General features: G+C 44.5%; 1 protein-coding gene across 4 annotated transcripts in view; it reads right to left on the bottom strand.

The window, feature by feature from the left end:
- The window catches only part of BIN2 (bridging integrator 2), a 42,670-nt gene that overhangs the window by 1,019 nt on the left and 22,727 nt on the right, over positions 1 to 18,924 (bottom strand). The window contains exons 6-13 of one of the 4 annotated variants that reach the window (XM_058433752.1): positions 17,593 to 17,700; positions 17,189 to 17,274; positions 15,078 to 15,153; positions 13,806 to 13,888; positions 9,949 to 10,427; positions 9,677 to 9,783; positions 6,476 to 6,556; positions 3,068 to 3,139 (exon numbers count right to left, since the gene is read on the bottom strand). In XM_058433752.1, the coding sequence (XP_058289735.1) occupies positions 3,068 to 3,139; positions 6,476 to 6,556; positions 9,677 to 9,783; positions 9,949 to 10,427; positions 13,806 to 13,888; positions 15,078 to 15,153; positions 17,189 to 17,274; positions 17,593 to 17,700 (1,092 nt within the window). Of the gene's footprint in view, positions 1 to 3,067; positions 3,140 to 6,475; positions 6,557 to 9,676; positions 10,428 to 13,805; positions 13,889 to 15,077; positions 15,154 to 17,188; positions 17,275 to 17,592; positions 17,701 to 18,924 lie in introns of all 4 variants that reach the window. The other 3 variants (XM_032143827.2, XM_032143826.2, XM_058433751.1) reach the window with 3 other exon arrangements.

The following is an 18,924-nucleotide window of genomic DNA, read 5'->3' as shown; positions in this document are numbered from 1 at the left end:
AAAAAAAAAAAATTTTTTTTTTTTTTTTTTTTTGAGACGGAGTCTCACTCTGTCGCCCAGGCTGGAGTGCAGTGGCGCGATCTCGGCTCACTGCAAGCTCCGCCTCCCGGGTTCACGCCATTCTCCTGCCTCAGCCTCTCCGAGTAGCTGGGACTACAGGCGCCCACCACCACGCCCGGCTAATTTTTTGTATTTTTTAGTAGAGACGGGGTTTCACCGTGGTCTCGATCTCCTGACCTCGTGATCCGCCCGCCTCGGCCTCCCAAAGTGCTGGGATTACAAGCGTGAGCCACTGTGCCCGGCCTAAAAAAAAAATTTTGTTGCCTAGAATGGTCTTGAACTCCTGGGCTCAAGTGATCCTCCCACCTCAGCCTCCCAAAGTGTTGGGATTACAGGCGTGAGCCCTGGCACCTAGCCTCCTTAAGGAATGAGCATCGTGAATTGGGTTAACTGATCAGGTTTTTCTCTTCTTGGATTTTAGAAAGTCTGGAACCAATTTCGTGGTCATCCTTAGTAAGCTTATTTTATAGAATGCATTTTTTATACTTGCCTAATTCATGGCTCCATTTTATATCATTATCCTGTCTCATATAATTCTGAGTTTTTCTGCTATATGTTGTGTATATGTGTGTATGTTAATATAATAAACATATATATATATGCAGTTCACATGCCGCATAATGACATTTCGATCAACAATTGACTCTATATACAAAGGTGGTCCCATAACATTTTAATGGGGCTGAAAAATTTCTATTGCCTAGTGACGTGGCAGCTATTGTTAACACTGCAGCCTTCATAACATCACAGCACAAGACATTACTCACATATTTGTGATGATGCTGGTATAAACAAACTTACAGTGCTGCCAGTTGTAAAAAGTATAGCACATGCAATTATGTACAGTACATAATACTTGATAACAACAAACAACTATATTACTTGATGTATTTAATATACTATGCTTTTAAAAATATTTTTCTATATGTATTATTTTTGAGACAGAGTCTCACTCCATTGCCCAGGTTGGAGTGCACTGGCACAGTCCTGGCTCACTGCAGCTTCTGTGTCCCGGGTTCAAGTGATTCTCATGTTCTCATGCCACAGCCTTCCAAGTAACTGGGATTATGGGTGTGTGCCACCACGCCCGGCTAATTTTTGTATTTTTAGTAGAGATGGAGTTTCACCACGTTGGCCAGGCTGGTCTTGAACTCCTGGCCTCAAGTGATCTGCCTGCCTCAGCCTCCCAAAGTGCTGGGATTACTGGCATGAACCACCACACCAGCCTACAATACTTTTTTTATTATTATTTTAGTGTGTATTCCTACTTATTAAAAAAAAAGTTCTGCTTATTGGCCAGGTGCATTGGCTCACGCCTGCAATCCCAGCATCCCAGCACTTTGGAAGGCCAAGGCGGGAGGATCACGAAGTCAGGAGTTCGAGACTAGCCTGACCAACATGGTGAAACCCCGTCTCTACTAAAAATACAAAAATTAGCTAGGCGTGGTGGCGCCACCGCCTGTAATCCCAGCTACTTAGGAGGCTGAGGCAGGAGAATCGCTTGAACACAGGAGGCGGAGGTTGCAGTGAGCCGAGATTGCGCCACTGTACACTGTACTCCAGCCTGGGCGACAGAGAGAGACTCTGTCTCAAAAAAAAAAAAAAAGTTCTGCTTATTAAAAAAAACGTTAACTGTAAAACAGCCTCAAGTAGATCCTTCAGGAGGAGGCGTTGTTATTACCGGAGGTGACAGGTCCATTTGTGGTAGTGCCCCGAAGACCTTCTAGTGGGACAAGATGTAAAGGTAGAAGACAGTGATATGGGTGATCCTGACCCTAGGCCAATGTGTATGTTTGTGTGTTTTTATTTACTTGTTTATAGATGGTGTCTAGCTATGTTGCCCAGGTTGTATTCGAACTCCTGCCTCAGCCTCCTGCATCGCTGGAACTACTACAGGCACATGCCACCACACCCAGCTCTGTGTCTTAGTTTTTAACAAAAAATTTTTAAAAAGAAACAGAAAAAATACGGAAAAAAGCTTACAGAATAAAGATATAAAGAAAATATTTTTTGGCCGGGTGTGGTGGCTCACGCATGTAACCCCAGCACTTTGGGAGGCCAAGGCAGGCGGATCACCTGAGGTCGGGAGTTTGAGACCAGCCTGACCAACATGGAGAAACCCTGTCTCTACTAAAAATACAAAATTAGCTGGGCGTGGTGGTGCATGCCTGTAATCCCAGCTGCTCGGGAGGCTGAGGCAGGAGAATTGCTTGAACCCGGAGGCTGAGGCTGCGGTGAGCCGATATCATGCCATTGCACTCCAACCTTGGCAACAAGAGTGAAACTCCGTCTCAAAAAAAAAAAAAGAAAATATTTTTTAATGGTGTAGCCTAAGTGTACAGTGTTTGTAGTCTACAGGAGTGTAAGTAATGGCCTAGGCCTTCACATTCACTCACCACTCACTCACGGACTCACCCAGGCAGCTTCCACTCCTGCAAGCTCCACTCATGATAGTGCCCTATACAAGTGTATCACTTTTTATCTTCTATATGGTATTTTTACTGTACTTTTCTATGTTTAGATACACAAATATTAACCACTGTGTCACAACTGCCTACAGAATTCAGCAAAGTAACATGCTGTATAGGTTTGCAGCCTAGAAGCAATAGGCTATACCATACAGCCACACATAATGACAAAATCGCCTAATAATGCATTTCTCAGAGAATATCCCTGCTGTTGAGCAACACATTACTGTATAATATGACCTTTTTGCATTTTTAAAAATTATCTTAACCTCTTTAACTCCTTTTTGAAATAATTTGAGATTTAATTAAATAAATATCTAGAAGATAGGGCCAGTTTAAGGTCAAGTATAGGCAAATGGGCACGGAGTCACCATGAAGTCCCAGTTCATTCTTTTTTCCTCTGGTTCCCACCTGCTCGACTGCCCTAAGGGTATGGTTCACTGCTGGATTCCCCTTGTAGCCTGTGGTGAAGATTCCAGCCTGTTCCCAAACCCCTGTCAATCTAATGCCCAATCTATTCTCTGTATATCTGGTCTTACCTCTTCTTGAGGTTCAGGTGCTGTGAGGTTGTTGTTTTCTGGTACCGTGGAGACTTGAAGCTGGTCTTGGCCCTACAAAGAGAAGAGTTCTGCCAGTAAGATGTGGCTCAACCTTTCCAGCCTCTCAGTGTAGACGTGTCTTCTGTGCCTTATACTTTGCAAGGGGCTCAGTATTTGTACTATTACAAAGGGCAAAATACAGTGTTGTTTCACCAGAGCCTGAAGGCATCGGGAAAGGCTTTCATCCATCCTCTTTTACAGATGAAGAAACTAAGATTCAAAGGGTAAAAAGACTTGCTGGGACTGGAAACCAGGTCTTTGAATTCCAGGGTTGTTCCCATGATCAAACACCATGTAATCTGTGTGACATGGTGTGGATGTGTATCTGTAAGGGAGTGCGAGGTCTTAAAATTACTACCTGCCACTTTTAGATGAACCGCCCTCAAGAATGTACTGCAACTCTCACACTTAAGTGATCCTAATTCATGACACGCAGTTAGGAGAAGCAAGTGGTAAAATGATTTATTTGGTAAAAATTTTAGGTTCTGACATGGGAACCCAAGGTGTAGGAAGCCCGGTCTAGACCACGTTCCAGGGTGCACACCTGTAGTCCCAGCTCCTCGAGAGGCTGAGGCAGGAGGATCACTTGAGGCCAGGAGTATCAAGGTTGCAGTGCACTATGATTGCACCTGTGAGTACCCACTGCACTCCAGCCTGGGCAACATAGTGAGATCATCTCTAAAAATATAAATGTCAAAAAAAAAGAAAGAAAGCCCTGCCTTGAAACTGCTATGCTAGGGGAAGACCCTGTGAAGTTTAAAATAAGTTTTTAAAACATGAAATTTAATTTATAAACTATAAAATCCATATTTTAAAAACAGAATCAATTTCTTTTTAATTTTTTCTTTTTCTTTTCTTTTCTTTTTTTTTTTGAGAAGGAATCTGGCTCTGTCACCCAGGCTGGAGTGCAGTGGCGTGATCTCGGTTCACTGCAACCTCCACCTCCCAGGTTTAAGCGATTCTCCTGCCTCAGTCTCCCAAGTAGCTGGGACTACAGGCGCCCACCACCATGCCTGACTTTTAGTAGAGATGAGGTTTCACTATGTTGGCCAGGCTGGTCTCAATCTCCCGACCTCAAGTGATCCACCCCCATCAGCCTCCCAAACTGTTGGGATTACAGGCGTGAGCCATGGCACCTGGCCAACAGAACCAATTTCTAACTGTGATAGCCACTTGAAATTCCATGATTTCTCCTTCAAGTACATTTTCTTTCTTTTTACTCCCTCCTCCCTTTCCAGGTCATGAATTAACTCAAAGGTGATGTTACATCACCTCCCGGAAAGTTATCAAAACCTTCCATCTCTCTGAGATGATTCAAGTGGTAAGCAAGAACAGATTTTTTCCCAGTAATTTCTTTTTCAAAAATGGCTATTTTTTTTCCCAGTTATATTTATATTTACCCATTTTTACATGTGACATGTCCATAATTCTGCCTGAGAGAAAATATGATTTATAATGCATTTGCAAGGGAAGTGAGCATACATAGGCTTCAGAGGATTGATGACACAAATAGGCTAGGATCTAAAATGCTCTAGTTGCTTAATTCTACAGGAAAAATATTTCTCCTTAGCTGATGACCAAAGCAATCCCACCAGAGGGGCTAAGAGTAAGGAAATATTATAAATCTAAAATATAAGGAGACAGACTCAGGCAAAAGGAGGGTGTATCCTGTACCTCTTTTCCAGGGAGGACAGTGTTACTGGCCTGTTTCTTAAAATGGTCAAAAAAGAGTCTTGGCTCCTATAAACTCTTCCCTTCAAAAAGATGACTCCAAGAATGCAAGCTTGTTTTATCATTCCCCAGAGGCAATCAAAAAGTCACTCTATTACTGTCTCCATCTAAAATCATATAATACATTATAAAATCAAATTGAAATCAATTCAACCATTGAGTTGCTCTTTTCAGTGCAGAAAAATGAGAAGTGGCTATACTTACCTACTCAAAACCCTGCATCTATCCTGCACTTATTCACTATCCACATGTCCTGCCTATCTCTCTCCATCAGCACGGCTGCCTCAGACTAGAAACTGACCAAGGAAAAGTCATTTTTATTATTTAAAAAATCTTTTTTTGAGATGGGGTCTCACTCTGTTGCCCAGGCTGGAGTGCAGTGGCACGATCATGACTCACTGTACCCTTGACCTCCCTGGGCTCAGGTGATCCCACCTCAGCTTCCCAAGTAGCTGGGGCCACAGGCATGTGGCACTACATCTGGCTAATTTTTGTATTTTTTTTAGAGATGGGTTTTTCCTATGTTGCCCAGGCTGATCTTAGACTCCTGGGATCAAGTGATCCACCTGCCTCTGCCCCCAACAAAGTGCTAGGATTACAGCCACCTTGGGAGGTTGAGGCACTGCACCCAGATCTTTTTATTAAAATTTTTTTAAAGAGATGGGATCTGACTATGTTGCCCAAGCTGGAGTGCAGTGGCTATTCACAGGTGTGATTGTAGCATACTACAGTGTTGAACACCTGGGCTCAAGTGATCCTCCCACTTCAGCCTCCTGAGTAGCTGGGATTACAGGCTTGCACCACTGAGCCTGACTTAAGGAAGTTTTTTTGTTGTTGTTGTTTTTTCTTTTTGAGACAGAGTTTCGCTCTTGTTGCCCAGGCTGGAGTGCAATGGCGAGATCTCGGCTCACTGCAACCTCCGCCTTCTGGGTTCAAGCAATTCTCCTGCCTCAGCCTCCTCAGTAGCTGGGATTTCAGGCACATGGCACCATGCCCAGCTAATTTTTGTATTTTTAGTAGAGACGGGGTTTTACCATGTTGACCAGGCTGGTCTCGAACTCTCGAACTCCTGACCTCAGGTGATCTGCCCACCTCGGCCTCTCAAACTGCTGGGATTACAGGCGTGAGCCACTGCACCCGGCCTAGCAAAAGTTGTTTTCTTTTTTTTTTTTTTTTTTTGAGACGGAGTCTCGCTCTGTCGCCCAGGCTGGAGTGCAGTGGCGAAATCCCGGCTCACTGCAAGCTCCACCTCCCGGGTTCACGCCATTCTCCTGCCTCAGCCTCTGGAGTAGCTGGGACTACAGGCGCCCGCCACCGCGCCCGGCTAATTTTTTGTATTTTTAGTAGAGACGGGGTTTCACCACGTTAGCCAGGATGATCTCGATCTCCTGACCTCGTGATCCGCCCGCCTCTGCCTCCCAAAGTGCTGGGATTACAGGCATGAGCCACCGCGCCCGGCGAGGAAAAGTTTTGTATCTTGCTCTGTTAGGGCCCTCAGTGCTTCATGTGAATCAAGACTGAAGGCCTCTGAAAGATATACTTCTGGAAAAAGAAAAATAAATTTTAATGTATAAAAAAATAGGGCATTATCATGTAGATGACTTAGGCTTTTAGTACCTCCGAGGAGTCAGCTGAGATAAGCTTATTATCCTCTTCCTTGTCTTCCATCTTCTTTGCCTCTCCAGGCTCTGAAGCAATCTGTGAATCAAAGTGAACAATGGAGGAGAGAGTCTCACACCTTCCCACCCTGGGGGCCATTCCTGTGCCCTTGGTCCATATTAGCTCCTCTCAGATAGCAGGAGGCTCCCGAGGTAGCTTTGGTCAGACACAGGCAGTAGTAGGGTGGTGTGATCTAACGAGTGCCGGAAATCTCACACACTACTCCCAGATACACACATGGCTCATGTGCTAGCCTTCTTCATTGCTCACATGTCACCGCTGACTGCTCTATAAACTTGCAACTCAGCTCCCACTCCCTGTGCCCTTCCCTACTTAATTTTTCTTCATATGAGGCCGGGCGCAGTGGCTCACACCTGTCATCCCAGCACTTTGGGAGGCTGAGGCGGGCGGATCACGAGGTCAGGAGATCGAGACCATCCTGGCTAACACAGTGAAACTCCGTCTCTACTAAAAATACAAAAAATTAGCTGGGCATGGTGTTGGGTGCCTGTAGTCCCAGCTGCTCAGAAGGCTGAGGCAGGAGAATGGTGTGAACCCGGGAGGCGGAGCTTGCAGTGAGCCGAGATAGCACCACTGCACTCCAGCCTGGGCGACAGAGCGAGACTCCGTCTCAAAAAAAACCCAAAAAACATCAAGGAAAGAGAACTAATTCTCAAGGCGGCCCATCCCATATTTTTTTTGGTCAGCCCCTTGTGTCTCCTTTGCCCTTCCACAATACTTTTTTTCCATCCCATTTAAAAAATTGAGCTAATTGTTGAAAGTTCCTCTTGTATTGATCCAAAATGTATCTTAAAAAAAGTCTTTATATATAGTTTCTGCCTCTGCCCTCTGGAGTGTCACGGAACAAGTCAAATCCCTATATGATAGTCTTTCCATATAATGTGACTCGAATATGACTTGAGGCCGGATATGGTGGCTCACACCTGTAAGCCCAGCACTTTGGGAGGTGGAGATGGGAGGACCACTGGAGCCCAGGAGTTTGAAACCAGCCTGGGCAACATGGCGAAACCCCATCTCTACCAAAAATACAAAAATGAGGCAGGCGTGGTGTCATGAGCCTGTAGTACCAGCTACTTGGGAAGCTAAGGAGGGAAGATCACTGGGGCCCAGAGAGGTCAAGGCTGCAGTGAGTCATGATCGTGCCACTACACTCCAGCCTGGGTAACAGAGTGAGACCCTGTCTCAAAAGAAAGAAAGAAAAAAAAGAGTATGACTTGATTTACAGATCCTTCACAGAACTAGTTGCTCTTCAATGGGTTGGCATCTCTCAATTTTTTTTTTTCAAAAGCCTTAAAAATTTTTTTGAGATAGGGTCTCACTCTGGTGCCCAGGCTGGAGTGTAGTGGTGCTCACTGCAGCCTCGACCTCATAAGCTCAAGCAATCGTCCTGTCTCAGCCTGCCAAGTAGGGACCAGCCTTTTCAAAAGGCTGTCCTTTTTGCTTTACTTCCCTCTGTGAGTTCCTGCTTCTAGGTCTTCTCATCAGAGAAAACACACCCTGGAAATTTGCTGCCATTTTTTTTCAGGGTCTATTTACCATAGTCACAGGTATAATGAACTGAAGTGAGACCCACCACCCCCACTGAAGAAGGTAAAGCTCAGGATTCCAACTATTGGTTCTTTATTTTTTTAAATTTATTATTTATTTATTTATTTTATTTTATTGTATTTTTTTTAACTTTTTCTTTTTCTTTTCTTTTCTTTGAGACACAGTCTCACTCTGTTGCCCAGGCTGGAGTGCAGTGATGTGATGTCGGCTTACTGCAACCTCTGCCTCCTGGGTTCAAGTGATTCTCATGTTCTTGTGCCTCAGGCCTTCCAAGTAGCTGAGACTACAGACGCCACCATGCCTGGCTAATTTTTGTATTTTTAATGGAGACAGGGTTTCACCATGTTGGTTGATCAGGCTGGTCTCGAACTCCCGGCCTCAAGTAATCTGCCTGCCTTGGCCTCCCAAAGTGCTGGAATTACAGGTGTGAGCCACGATGCCCGGCTTCAACTATAGGTTCTTTATACTAGGAACTCCCAGAACTTGGAGGAAAAGAAAGAAATTAGTAAGAACCTGTTCTTTAACACTATTAGAGATAAGCCCCTTACAGAAGTCAATTACCGGCTGGGTGCGGTGGCTCACGCCTGTAATCCCAGCACTTTGGGAGGCCGAGGCAGTCGGATCACGAGGTCAGGAGTTCGGGACCAGCCTGCCCAACTTGGAGAAACCAGCCGGGCACGGTGGCTCACGCCTGTAATCCTAGCACTTTGGGAGGCTGAGGCGGGTGGATCACGAGGTCAGGAGATCGAGACCATCCTGACTAACACGGTGAAACCCCATCTCTACTAAAAATACAAAAAATTAGCCAGGCGTGGTGGTGGGTGCCTCTAATCCCAGCTACTCGGGAGGCTAAGGCAGGAAAATGGCGTGAACCCGGGAGGAGGAGCTTGCAGTGAGCAGAGATCGCGCCACTGCACTCCATCCTTGGTGACAGAGTGAGACTCCATCTCAAAAACAAAACAAAACAAAACAAAAAATAGACATGGAGAAACCCCGTCTCTACTAAGAACACAAAAATTAGCCGGGTGTGGTGGCGTGCACCTGTAATCCCAGCTACTCTGGAGGCTGAGGCAGGAGAATCACTTGAACCCAGGAGGCAGAGGTTGCAGTGAGCCAAGACTGCGCGACTGCACTCCAGCCTGGGTGACAGAGCGAGACTCCATTTCAAAAAAAAAAAAAAGTCAATTACCCTAAAAGTAGATTACTAAATTAACAGCTATGAAGACATGAAACAATCCCCAGAACCAAAAAAGGTGTCCAAGAGCATTCTGACTATAGTAAAGATACCTACATGGAGGTTATAAAAGGATATAAAGACCCTACCAGAGTCGGGTGCAGTGGCTCACATCTGTAATCTCAGCACTTTGGGAGGCCAAGACAGGAGGATCACTTGAGGCCAGGAATTCAAGACCAGCCTGGGCAACATAAGGAGACCCTATCTCTATTGGGGGAGGATCACTTGAGCTTGAGAGGTTGAGACTGCAATGAGCTGTGATTGCACCACTACACTCCAGCCTGGGCGCCAGAGTGAGACCCTAGCTTAAATAAATAAATAAATTAGATTAAATACCCAACCAGAACTACTCTTACCTGAGATGTCATTAAGGTGGGGGAAGTACAAAGTTCTTCGGGGTTCTGATTGTGGATGTTTTCATTTCCTTTGGCCTCAGGAGTTCTTACTGGCTTCTCTGGTGGTTCTGGATTAGGAGAGACCTCTAGGGAGGTCCTAGGACTTGGAGTCCCAGTCCCCAAGGAGGCCCTAGGGCTGGTGGGTGAACCCCCTCCAGAGGCTGTAGGGCTGGAAGGTATGTTCCCTGAGGAGGGTCTGGGGCTTGCAGTGGCTCTGGGTGGAGGAGGCCTACTAGGGGGTGCTGAGGTCCTCTGGATAGAGGCTCTCTTCTTTGGTTGTTCAGATCCTTCACTTGCTGTGCGGGTTCGGAGGACTACTTCTGCGGCAGATGATGAAGGCTGCCCTGAAGGGCTCAGGGCTCTGCCTGGTGATGGAGCTGGGGAGCTGGGGAGAACTTCCTCCTGGGACTTGGCACTCTCAGTGGTAGGAGAGGGCTGGGCCTGGGCGGGGCCATTGCAGGCTGGTAGAGGCTCATCTTCCTCAGAGGAACTTGCTTCAGATCCTTCCTTCTCTATTTCCTCCTCTTCTAAGAGCTCCTTGATCTCAGAATTGTCTTCCCCCTGGGCTACATCAGGTGCCAGATCTTCAGTTGTGGAGACAGATTCACTCTCACTCTTCAAGGAAAGTGTAGAGGGACTAGTAGGTGAGGTAAGAGGACTGGAGACCGTAGCTGTTCGAACTGGGGGAGAAATGACTAAAGAGCGCCTGCTGCTAAAAAAGGAAGGTGTTCAGATTCAGAATGGCTAAAAACCAGAAGCAACGTAAATATGCAAAAATAAATTATGATGCATGTAATAAAAAAACAGAATAAAGCAATTTAAGATGTTAGAAAGTTTGCATAATTTACAATAACACTTATAGAGTGAAATGAAAAAAGGCCAAAATTTTATCTATATCATGAGCTCAATTATGTAAAAATACATACAGAGAAAGAGACTGGAAAGAAACACTGCAAAATGTCAGCAAATATTTCCTCTGGGGCAAGGATTAATGGGTGATATACAGTTGAACTACACAGATTTCATATTTGTGAATTACCTACTTATTTATTTGGAACCCCCAAATCAACACTTGTGGCACTTTCCCAGTCACTATTGGACATGCACAAGTGGTGAAGAATGAGTTGCCTGGCACGCACTTTCCAGATGAAGTCTAAAAAGGCAATCATCTACCTTCTTGCTTCCGTCTTCAAACTGTAAACAAGTGTCCTTTCCACCATGTTTTCCTAACTTTGTGCTTGTTGTTGGTGATTTTGCTACTTAAAATGGCCCCCAAGCTGTAGTGCTAAGTGCAAAAAGACTGTGATGTGTCTTCCAGAGAAAATACATGTATTATTAGGCAAGCTTCATTCGGGCATGAGTTACAATGCTGCTGGTTGTGAGTTCAATATTAATAAATTAATAATATATATTAAATAAGGTATCTTTAAACAGAAATTCATACAAAACAAGGTTATATGTTGGGTGGTTGATGAAAATGTTGTGACCAGGGGCTCACAGAAACCTGTGTTTTGATGTTCAGTGAGTATGGCAACTTTATAAAACAAAACTATCACGAACAACAAGAATCAACTATAACATTTATCAAGTAGCTACTATGTGCTGGATGCCATGCTTATCCTTGAGCACCCAGGATTAGAATCTAGAATATATCAGCCAAAAAAAAAAAACCTATTTTTATTTATTTATTTATTTATTTTGAGATGGAGTTTCGCTCTGTCGCCCAGGCTGGAGTGCAGTGGCATGATCTCGGCTCACTCCAAGCTCCGCCTCCCAGGTTCATGCCATTCTCCTGCCTCAGCCTCCTGAGTAGCTGGGACTACAGGCACCCGCCACCATGCCCAGCTAAATTTTTTTCGTACTTTTAGTAGAGACAGGGTTTCACTGTGTTAGCCAGGATGGTGTCGATCTCCTGACCTCGTGATCCACCCGCCTCGGCCTCCCAAAGTGCTGGGATTACAGGCGTGAGCCACCGTGCCTGGCACAAAAACTTATATAGATCAATTTTTTTAAAAAAGGTCAACAACCCAATTGAAAAATGGGAAAACGATATATAGGAAAGTCACAGAACAGGAACCTTAAATGGCCAATAACATGAAAAGATGCTGAAGGAAACTAGCAATTATGAAGCTATGATTTAAAACTGCAAAAAAATTCCATTTCATACTCATGAGCTTGTAAGAATGAAGAAGTCTGACAATTTCACATGTAGTGAGAATGTGGACTCATGAGGGCTCTTACTCACTGCTGATGGGTAGTAAACTGGAGTTATTACCGTGCAGAGCAATATGGAAATATCTCATTAACGGTCAAGAAGCCCCATGACAGACCTTATGACTCAACAATCCTGCTCCAAGTATAGACCCTAAAGAAACTCTTGATAATATTCACAGGGACAAATGTAAAACATGTTCATCACAACATTATTTATAATAGCAAAAACCTAGAAGACAACTCAAATGCCCCAAACTAGCAGGAGGATAAATGAATCATGAACTAGGCATACAATAACAACTATAGAAAGGAAACAGCAGAGCTATTATAGCAACATGTAGCAATAACAAAAAATCTTACAAACAACACTAAGAGAACAAAAGAAGTTGCAGAACAATACATACAGTATAAGTCCATTTATATAAAGTTTAAAAACATGCAAAACAGCCAGGTGTGGTGGCTCACACCTGTAATCCCAGCACTCTGGGAGGCCAAGGCAGGCGGATCACGAGGTCAGAAGTTCAAGACCAGCCTGGCCAATATGGTGAAACCTCGTCTCTACTAAAAATACAAAAATTAGCCGGGTGTGGTGGCATGTGCCTGTAATCCCAGCTACTCTGGAGGCTGAGGCAGGAGAATCGCTTGAACCCGGGAGGCAGAGGTTGCAGTGAGCCAAGATTGTGCCATTGTACTCCAGCCTGGGCGACAGAGCAAGACCCTGTCTCAAAAACAAAAAACCCCAAAAAACATGCAAAACAATATTTTATGTGTGCATGTATGTGTGAAACAATACAGTGTGTGTATGTTACATTTAGTATTACATTTAGTATTTATTTCCATGAGTGTTATTTTGTGTGAAACGTACATGCACACATAAAACAACACACATAGAAATGATAAATACTAAATGTAACATAGTAGTTACCTTTAGTGGGGTCAGAAAGAAAAAGTGAGTGGGGAAGGAACATTGGGAACTTCAGCTATATTTACAACAGCCGAGTTCTTAAATTTGATGGTAGGTACATGGCTATTTGTTGTATTATTCTTTATACATTCAGTTATGTCTAAAATATTTAATTTTTATTAATTTTTTTAGAGACAGGGTCTTGCTCTGTCACCCAGGCTGGAGTGCACTGGCATGATCATAGCTCACTGCACCCTCAAACTCCTGCGCTCAAGTGATCCTCCCGCTTCAGCCTCCTGAGTAGCTAGGAGTACAGGTACACACCACCTTGCCTGGCTAATTTTTTTTTCGTTTAATCTTTTTTTGTAGAGATGAGATTTCACTATGTTGCCCAGACTGGTTTCAAACTCCTGATCTCAAGTGATTCTCCTGCCTCAGCCTCCCAAAGTACTGGGATTATAGGCATGAGCCACCATGTCTTGGCCTTGAAATATTCAGTAAAAAGCAGCTGGGCACAGTGGCTCACGCCTCTAATCCCAGCACTTTGTGAGGCTGAGGCGGGTGGATCACGAGGTCAGGAGATCGAGACCATCCTGGCTAACACAGTGAAACCCCATCTCTACTAAAAATACAAAAAATTAGGCGGGCGTGGTGGCGGGTGCCTGTAGTCCCAGCTACTCAGGAGGCTGAGGCAGGAGAATGGCATGAACCCGGGAGGAGGAGCTTACAGTGAGCCGGGATTGCACCACTACGCTCCAGCCTGGGCGACAGAGTGAGACTCCATCTCAAAAATAAAAGAGAAATATTTAGTAAAAAGCAAAATAATTTATATAGGAGCATAGTACAAACAACAAACATCATCACACACATGCACATAAGGGACAGGTCAGGATTCTGGACTGGAGATGAGGATGTCGAATACATTCACACACAGGACAAGCAAAGCAAAAAAGAGTCTTGGATGGTGCTCACCTTGACAGTCCCTTCACCACAAAGACTTTATTGGAATGTTGCTTCTCCAGTTTGCTCATCACCTCGTAGAGATTGTGGTTCAGCTAGAGCCAGTAAGAAAGAAGGGGATGCTAGCCAACTGGGAACTCGAGAGTGGCATATCCCTTCTCCCCTCCCCTTCAGACAGCTTCCCAAAATAAAACCTCCCCCTTTCAATTCTGATCTGAATTCCTCTTCATCTGCCTAGCATTAGAGTCCAGGGTCTTGTCCCACCACCCCCTCTTCCTTGTCCCTCTGTGTTCTAAGTTCTGCCTCTTCCATCAGATTGGCAGCTGTCTCAAGGCAGGGTCCATAACTGATGTCTGATTTGAGGTTCTAGCTTCTCACAGGTGATCCAGGGAATGAAAACTCATTTTTAGGCCAGGCGTGGTGGCTCACGCCTGTAATCCCAGCACTTTGGGAGGCTGAGGCGGGTGGATCACGAGGTCAGGAGATCGAGACCATCCTGGCTAACACGGTGAAACCCTGTCTCTATTAAAAATACAAAAAAATTAGCTGGGCGTGGTGGTGGGCACCTGTAGTCCTAGCTACTCGGGAGGCTGAGGCAGGAGAATGGCGTGAACCTTGGAGGTGGAGCTTGCAGTGAGCCAAGATTGCGCCACTGCACTCCAGCCTGGGCGCCAGAGCAAGACTCCGTCTCAAAAAAAAAAAAAAAAAACAAACCTCATTTTTAATATTAACTAGTCAAATCATACTTTAGCCAAATAAACTATGGAGAGTAGTATGTATAGCTGTTTGTGAATATAACTAATATAAATGTTGTAGTAGCAATGAATCTTGGAATCTCAGGACTAGAAAAGACTTCATAAATTAGGTTATATGGCTGCCTGTCACTGACAGGATTAGTCTTATTTGAGACCCACCACCTGAGAAACTGACTTGTCCTTAAACACTGCCCTCTCCAGTCCCCAGCAACAACAGATAGAGATTTCACAATGGGGTTCCCCATTTTAATTTTTCCTTCTATAGGCCCAGCCTCCTTTATTGATGCTAAAGCTCAAATTTGGACACACTTACTCAGTTGTTAAGGGAGATGAAGAGGGCCCTCGGATAGTGTATATATGTGTTTTAATATAGTTAAGTACACAATCAAGTGCTCTTATTTCATCATGAGATAAAAGTCAAAATCTGTGGTGCCAATATGGATATTTAAAGAAATTATGTAAGTCAAGGCTATCTTCATATTTACTAGAAAACACACCTAGGAGCCTCAATTGGCCAGACGCCTCTCACCTTGCTCATTTCCCTGTAGAAGACATCCCTCAAGTTGGAAATGTTTTGGAAGATGGTCACATAGCAGCCAATACGACTATTAGGAAGCAAAACCACAAACACATATGGGTAAGGCATGGGAAAGGAGTTCTTTGTTTGAAATACAAGGTAGGACTTAAGCCAAAACCAGCCATCAAGGCTCCTAAATGAAAGCCATCTCCGCTGGGCACAGTGGCACACGCCTGTAATCCCAGCATTGTGGGAGGCCGAGGTGGGCGTATCATGAAGTCAGGAGATCAAGACCATCCTGGCTAACATGGTAAAACCCCGCCTCTACTAAAAAAAAAAAAAAAATTAGCCGGGCATGGTGGCATGTGCCTGTAGTCCCAGCTACTCGGGAGGCTGAGGCAGGAGAGTCGCTTGAACCCGGGAGGCAGAGGTTGCAGTGAGCTGAGATCGCGCCACTGCACTCCAGCCTGGGCGACAGAGCGAGACTCCATCTTAAAAAAAAAAAAAAAAAAAAAGCTGTCCCACATCCCATACTCAGGATGTTCTGGCATCTGGACTCATCAGAGCTGGGCCAGGAACACACCTGATTCTTAGGAGCAGGAAGGCCGGGGGAGACAGTATCAGCTCAGGTGGACACCAAAGTTTAACAGTTTCATGGAGTTATCTGATTTGGGCTCTCGAAGGGCTGAGCAGACATGAAAGGGCTTTGAATAATTTTTTAAAGGGCTATATAAATATAAGGCTATCTAATTATAATTATTACAGTAAGTAATTATTCTTTCCCTTTATGCAATACAGGATGACTTCTGTGCCTGTATGTACATTAATGGAATTCTCCTATAAGTGAATCAAGGAAGTATACTTTTAAAGAAACTGTATTAAATTTCATTTCTGGGCCAGGCATGGTGGCTTATGCCTGTAATCCCAGCACTTTGGGAGGCTGGGGCAGGTAGATCACTTGAGGTCAGGAGTTTGAGACCAGCCTGTCCAACAGGGTGAAACCTGTCAAAAAATAGAAAAATGGCCAGGCACGGTGGCTCACGTGTGTAATCCCAGCACTTTGGGAGGCTGAGGAGGGCGGATCACAAGGTCAGGACATTGAGACCATCCTGGCCAACATGGTGAAACCCTGTCTCTACTAAAATACAGAAAATTAGCTGGACTAGGTGGCATGCGCCTGTAGTCCCAGCTACTTGGGAGGCTGAGGCAGGAGAATTTCTTGAATCTGGGAGGCGGAGGTTGCAGTGAGCCGAGATTGTGCCACTGCACTCCAGCTTGGCAACAGAGTGAGACTCTGTCTCAAAACAAAACAAACAAACAAAAACAAAAATTAGTCAGGTGTGGTGGCCCGTGCCTGTAGTCCCAGCTACTCAGGAAGCTGAGGTGGGAGAATTGCTTGAACCCAGGAGGCACAGGTTACAGTGAGCCACACTCCAGCCTGGGTGACAGAGTGAGACCCTGTCTCAAAATAAATAAATAAATAAAATAAAATAAAATAAACAATAAAATTTCAATTTCATTTTAATTAGGAGTCACATAATGTTTTAGAATACATGTGTTCATTAAAAAGGCTCCATCCTATGTACACTAATAAGTGACAATATAAAATATTCTGACCACAATTCTATTAATGCATATCTTGTACAATAAAAAGAAAAAAAGGATACAAATGGACTTTCTGCTCAGATTTCTCTTTAAATGTGGAAAATTTGGCTGGGCATGGTGGCTCACGCCTGTAATCCTAGAACTTTGGGAAGCCAAGGCAGGGGGATCACTTGAAGCCAGGAGTTCCAGACCAGCCTGGGCAACATGGTGAAACCCCATCTCTACTAAAAACACAGAAAAAAATTAGCCAGGCATGGTGGCACATGCCTGTAATCCCAGGTACTCAGGTGGCTGAAGCACAACAATCACTTGAACTAGGGAGGGGGAGGTTGCAGTGAGCTGAGATTGAGTGCTACTGCACTCTAGCCTGGGTGACAGAGTGAGACCCTGTCTCCAAAAAAAAAAAAGGGGGGGCAGTGTGGGAATTTAAATCTAAAACACTTTTATCTACCTACTGTCAAGGCACACAAGGTGCCTTGTGTGAAGGAAAGGCACCTTTTCTGAATTTCAGTCATTACCTATTATAAAGAATAGGCAGCTCCTCTAGTAGTTCTTGGTTCAGATCTTCAAACACAGTCTGGGCTTTGTTGAACTCTTCCTCTGCCTAGGTGGTAAAAGAGACGAGACAATTTCCCTCAATTCTGAACCCAGTACCACAGCATGCCTCCTTCATCCTCTGCATTTTTGTAGGCACTAGGCTTTCTAGGAGCCATCCCTCTTCTTCCCCTGACCATGCTCTCCCCAGCCTCAAGACTCTGACTATCCTTACAGCATCAGGGTCAGAAGAAACAGATTTCCTTTAGGACACTAGATGCTGAATTTATAATTTCCTACACCCACGTTGGCCCACCCACCTGCTACCACCACGGGGAGAAGGAGAACAGGAAGAGTTCACCAGTTGTTGTTGTTGTTTTTGTTTTACCTTGGCAGTCTTGGCCTCATCTTTCTTCCTGGCATTCTGCACTGCCTCCAGGTGATGTCGGGCACTGTCATAGTCCACGAGTTTCCGACCCCGCTTGGCAATTCTCTCCTGACCCAGGGTAATGAGAAAGGGTGTGGATACCCACTTTTCAGTGGCCAGGATGTAGGTCACAGAATACCAAAACAGAGAGCGGGATTCTTGCGTCCTACTATCCAATTTCACTTTTGTTGTTTTTTGCTTTTGTTTTTTTTGAGACAAGGTCTTGCTCTGTTGCCCAGGCTGGAGTGCAGTGGTGCGATCTCAGCTCACTGCAACCTCTGCCTCCCAGATTCAAGCAATTTTTGTGCTTTGGCCTCCCAAGTAGCTGGAATTATAGGTGTGTGCACCAAGCCCGGCTAATTTTTGTATTTTTAGTAGAGATGGGGTTTTGCCATCTTGGCCAGGCTGATCTCGAACTCCTGGGCTCATGTGATATGCCCACCTCGGCCTCCCAAAGTGCTGGGATTACAGGCGTGAGCCACCGCACCCAGCCCAAATTTCACTTTCTAATAGGGTTTTGTGCCCATGGGGTCTCTCTCCCTCAGTATCTGGGAAGAATGGGGGATTCTCAGAGGGAGATAGAGTTCTACAGAGCATGTGGAAATCTGTATTAATTATATATATATAATAGATATATAATTAAATACATATATATATTTCCACCTCCACCTCCCCCTGTATTAAATTTTAATATTTCCTATGAACCCATTATAAACTGGTTCAGCCTCCAGGAGAAATGGCCTTGAGAATCACATGAAAGTGAAAGTCTGGATTTTTGGGAATTAGTCCCAAATCTGCCATTCATTAGCCTGTGGCCGGTGGCAAGGCACATCTCTTTTGGAGCCTCAGTAGCCCCATATCCCCTTATACAACTGTTATTTGAAAGATCGAATATTGAATACAAAGTGCTTTGAAAGCTCTAAAACACAGTAAAAGCTATAAATTACTATGACCACTGAGAGAAAGTCTACTCAGCCTTGTCCAAACTATAAATTATACCAGTGAGAAGCAAACTATGTCATTGAACCGTTTCATTCTCTCAGTCACAGAATTTGAAAAGATCTTGGCAATTATCTGGTCCAACTTCCCATACAATACCACGAGGCTTCTCTATAACATCCAAGATAAGAAGTAGTTTGACTTTACAAAGAACAGACAACTCACTATCTTTGAGTCTATTTCATTTCATTTTTGGAAAGCTTTAACTATTAGGAACTTAAGTCAGCCTCCTTCTAACTTCTTCCTCTGAATCAGCACAGTGCTTGACAGAGTAGGTGTTTAATAAATACTAGA

The sequence above is a fragment of the Hylobates moloch genome, unplaced genomic scaffold (genome assembly GCF_009828535.3).
Source record: "Hylobates moloch isolate HMO894 unplaced genomic scaffold, HMol_V3 SCAFFOLD_22, whole genome shotgun sequence".
NCBI lineage: Eukaryota > Metazoa > Chordata > Mammalia > Primates > Hylobatidae > Hylobates > Hylobates moloch.
The sequence above is the reverse complement of the archived record's forward strand: the minus strand, read 5'-3'. Positions and strand labels throughout refer to the sequence as shown.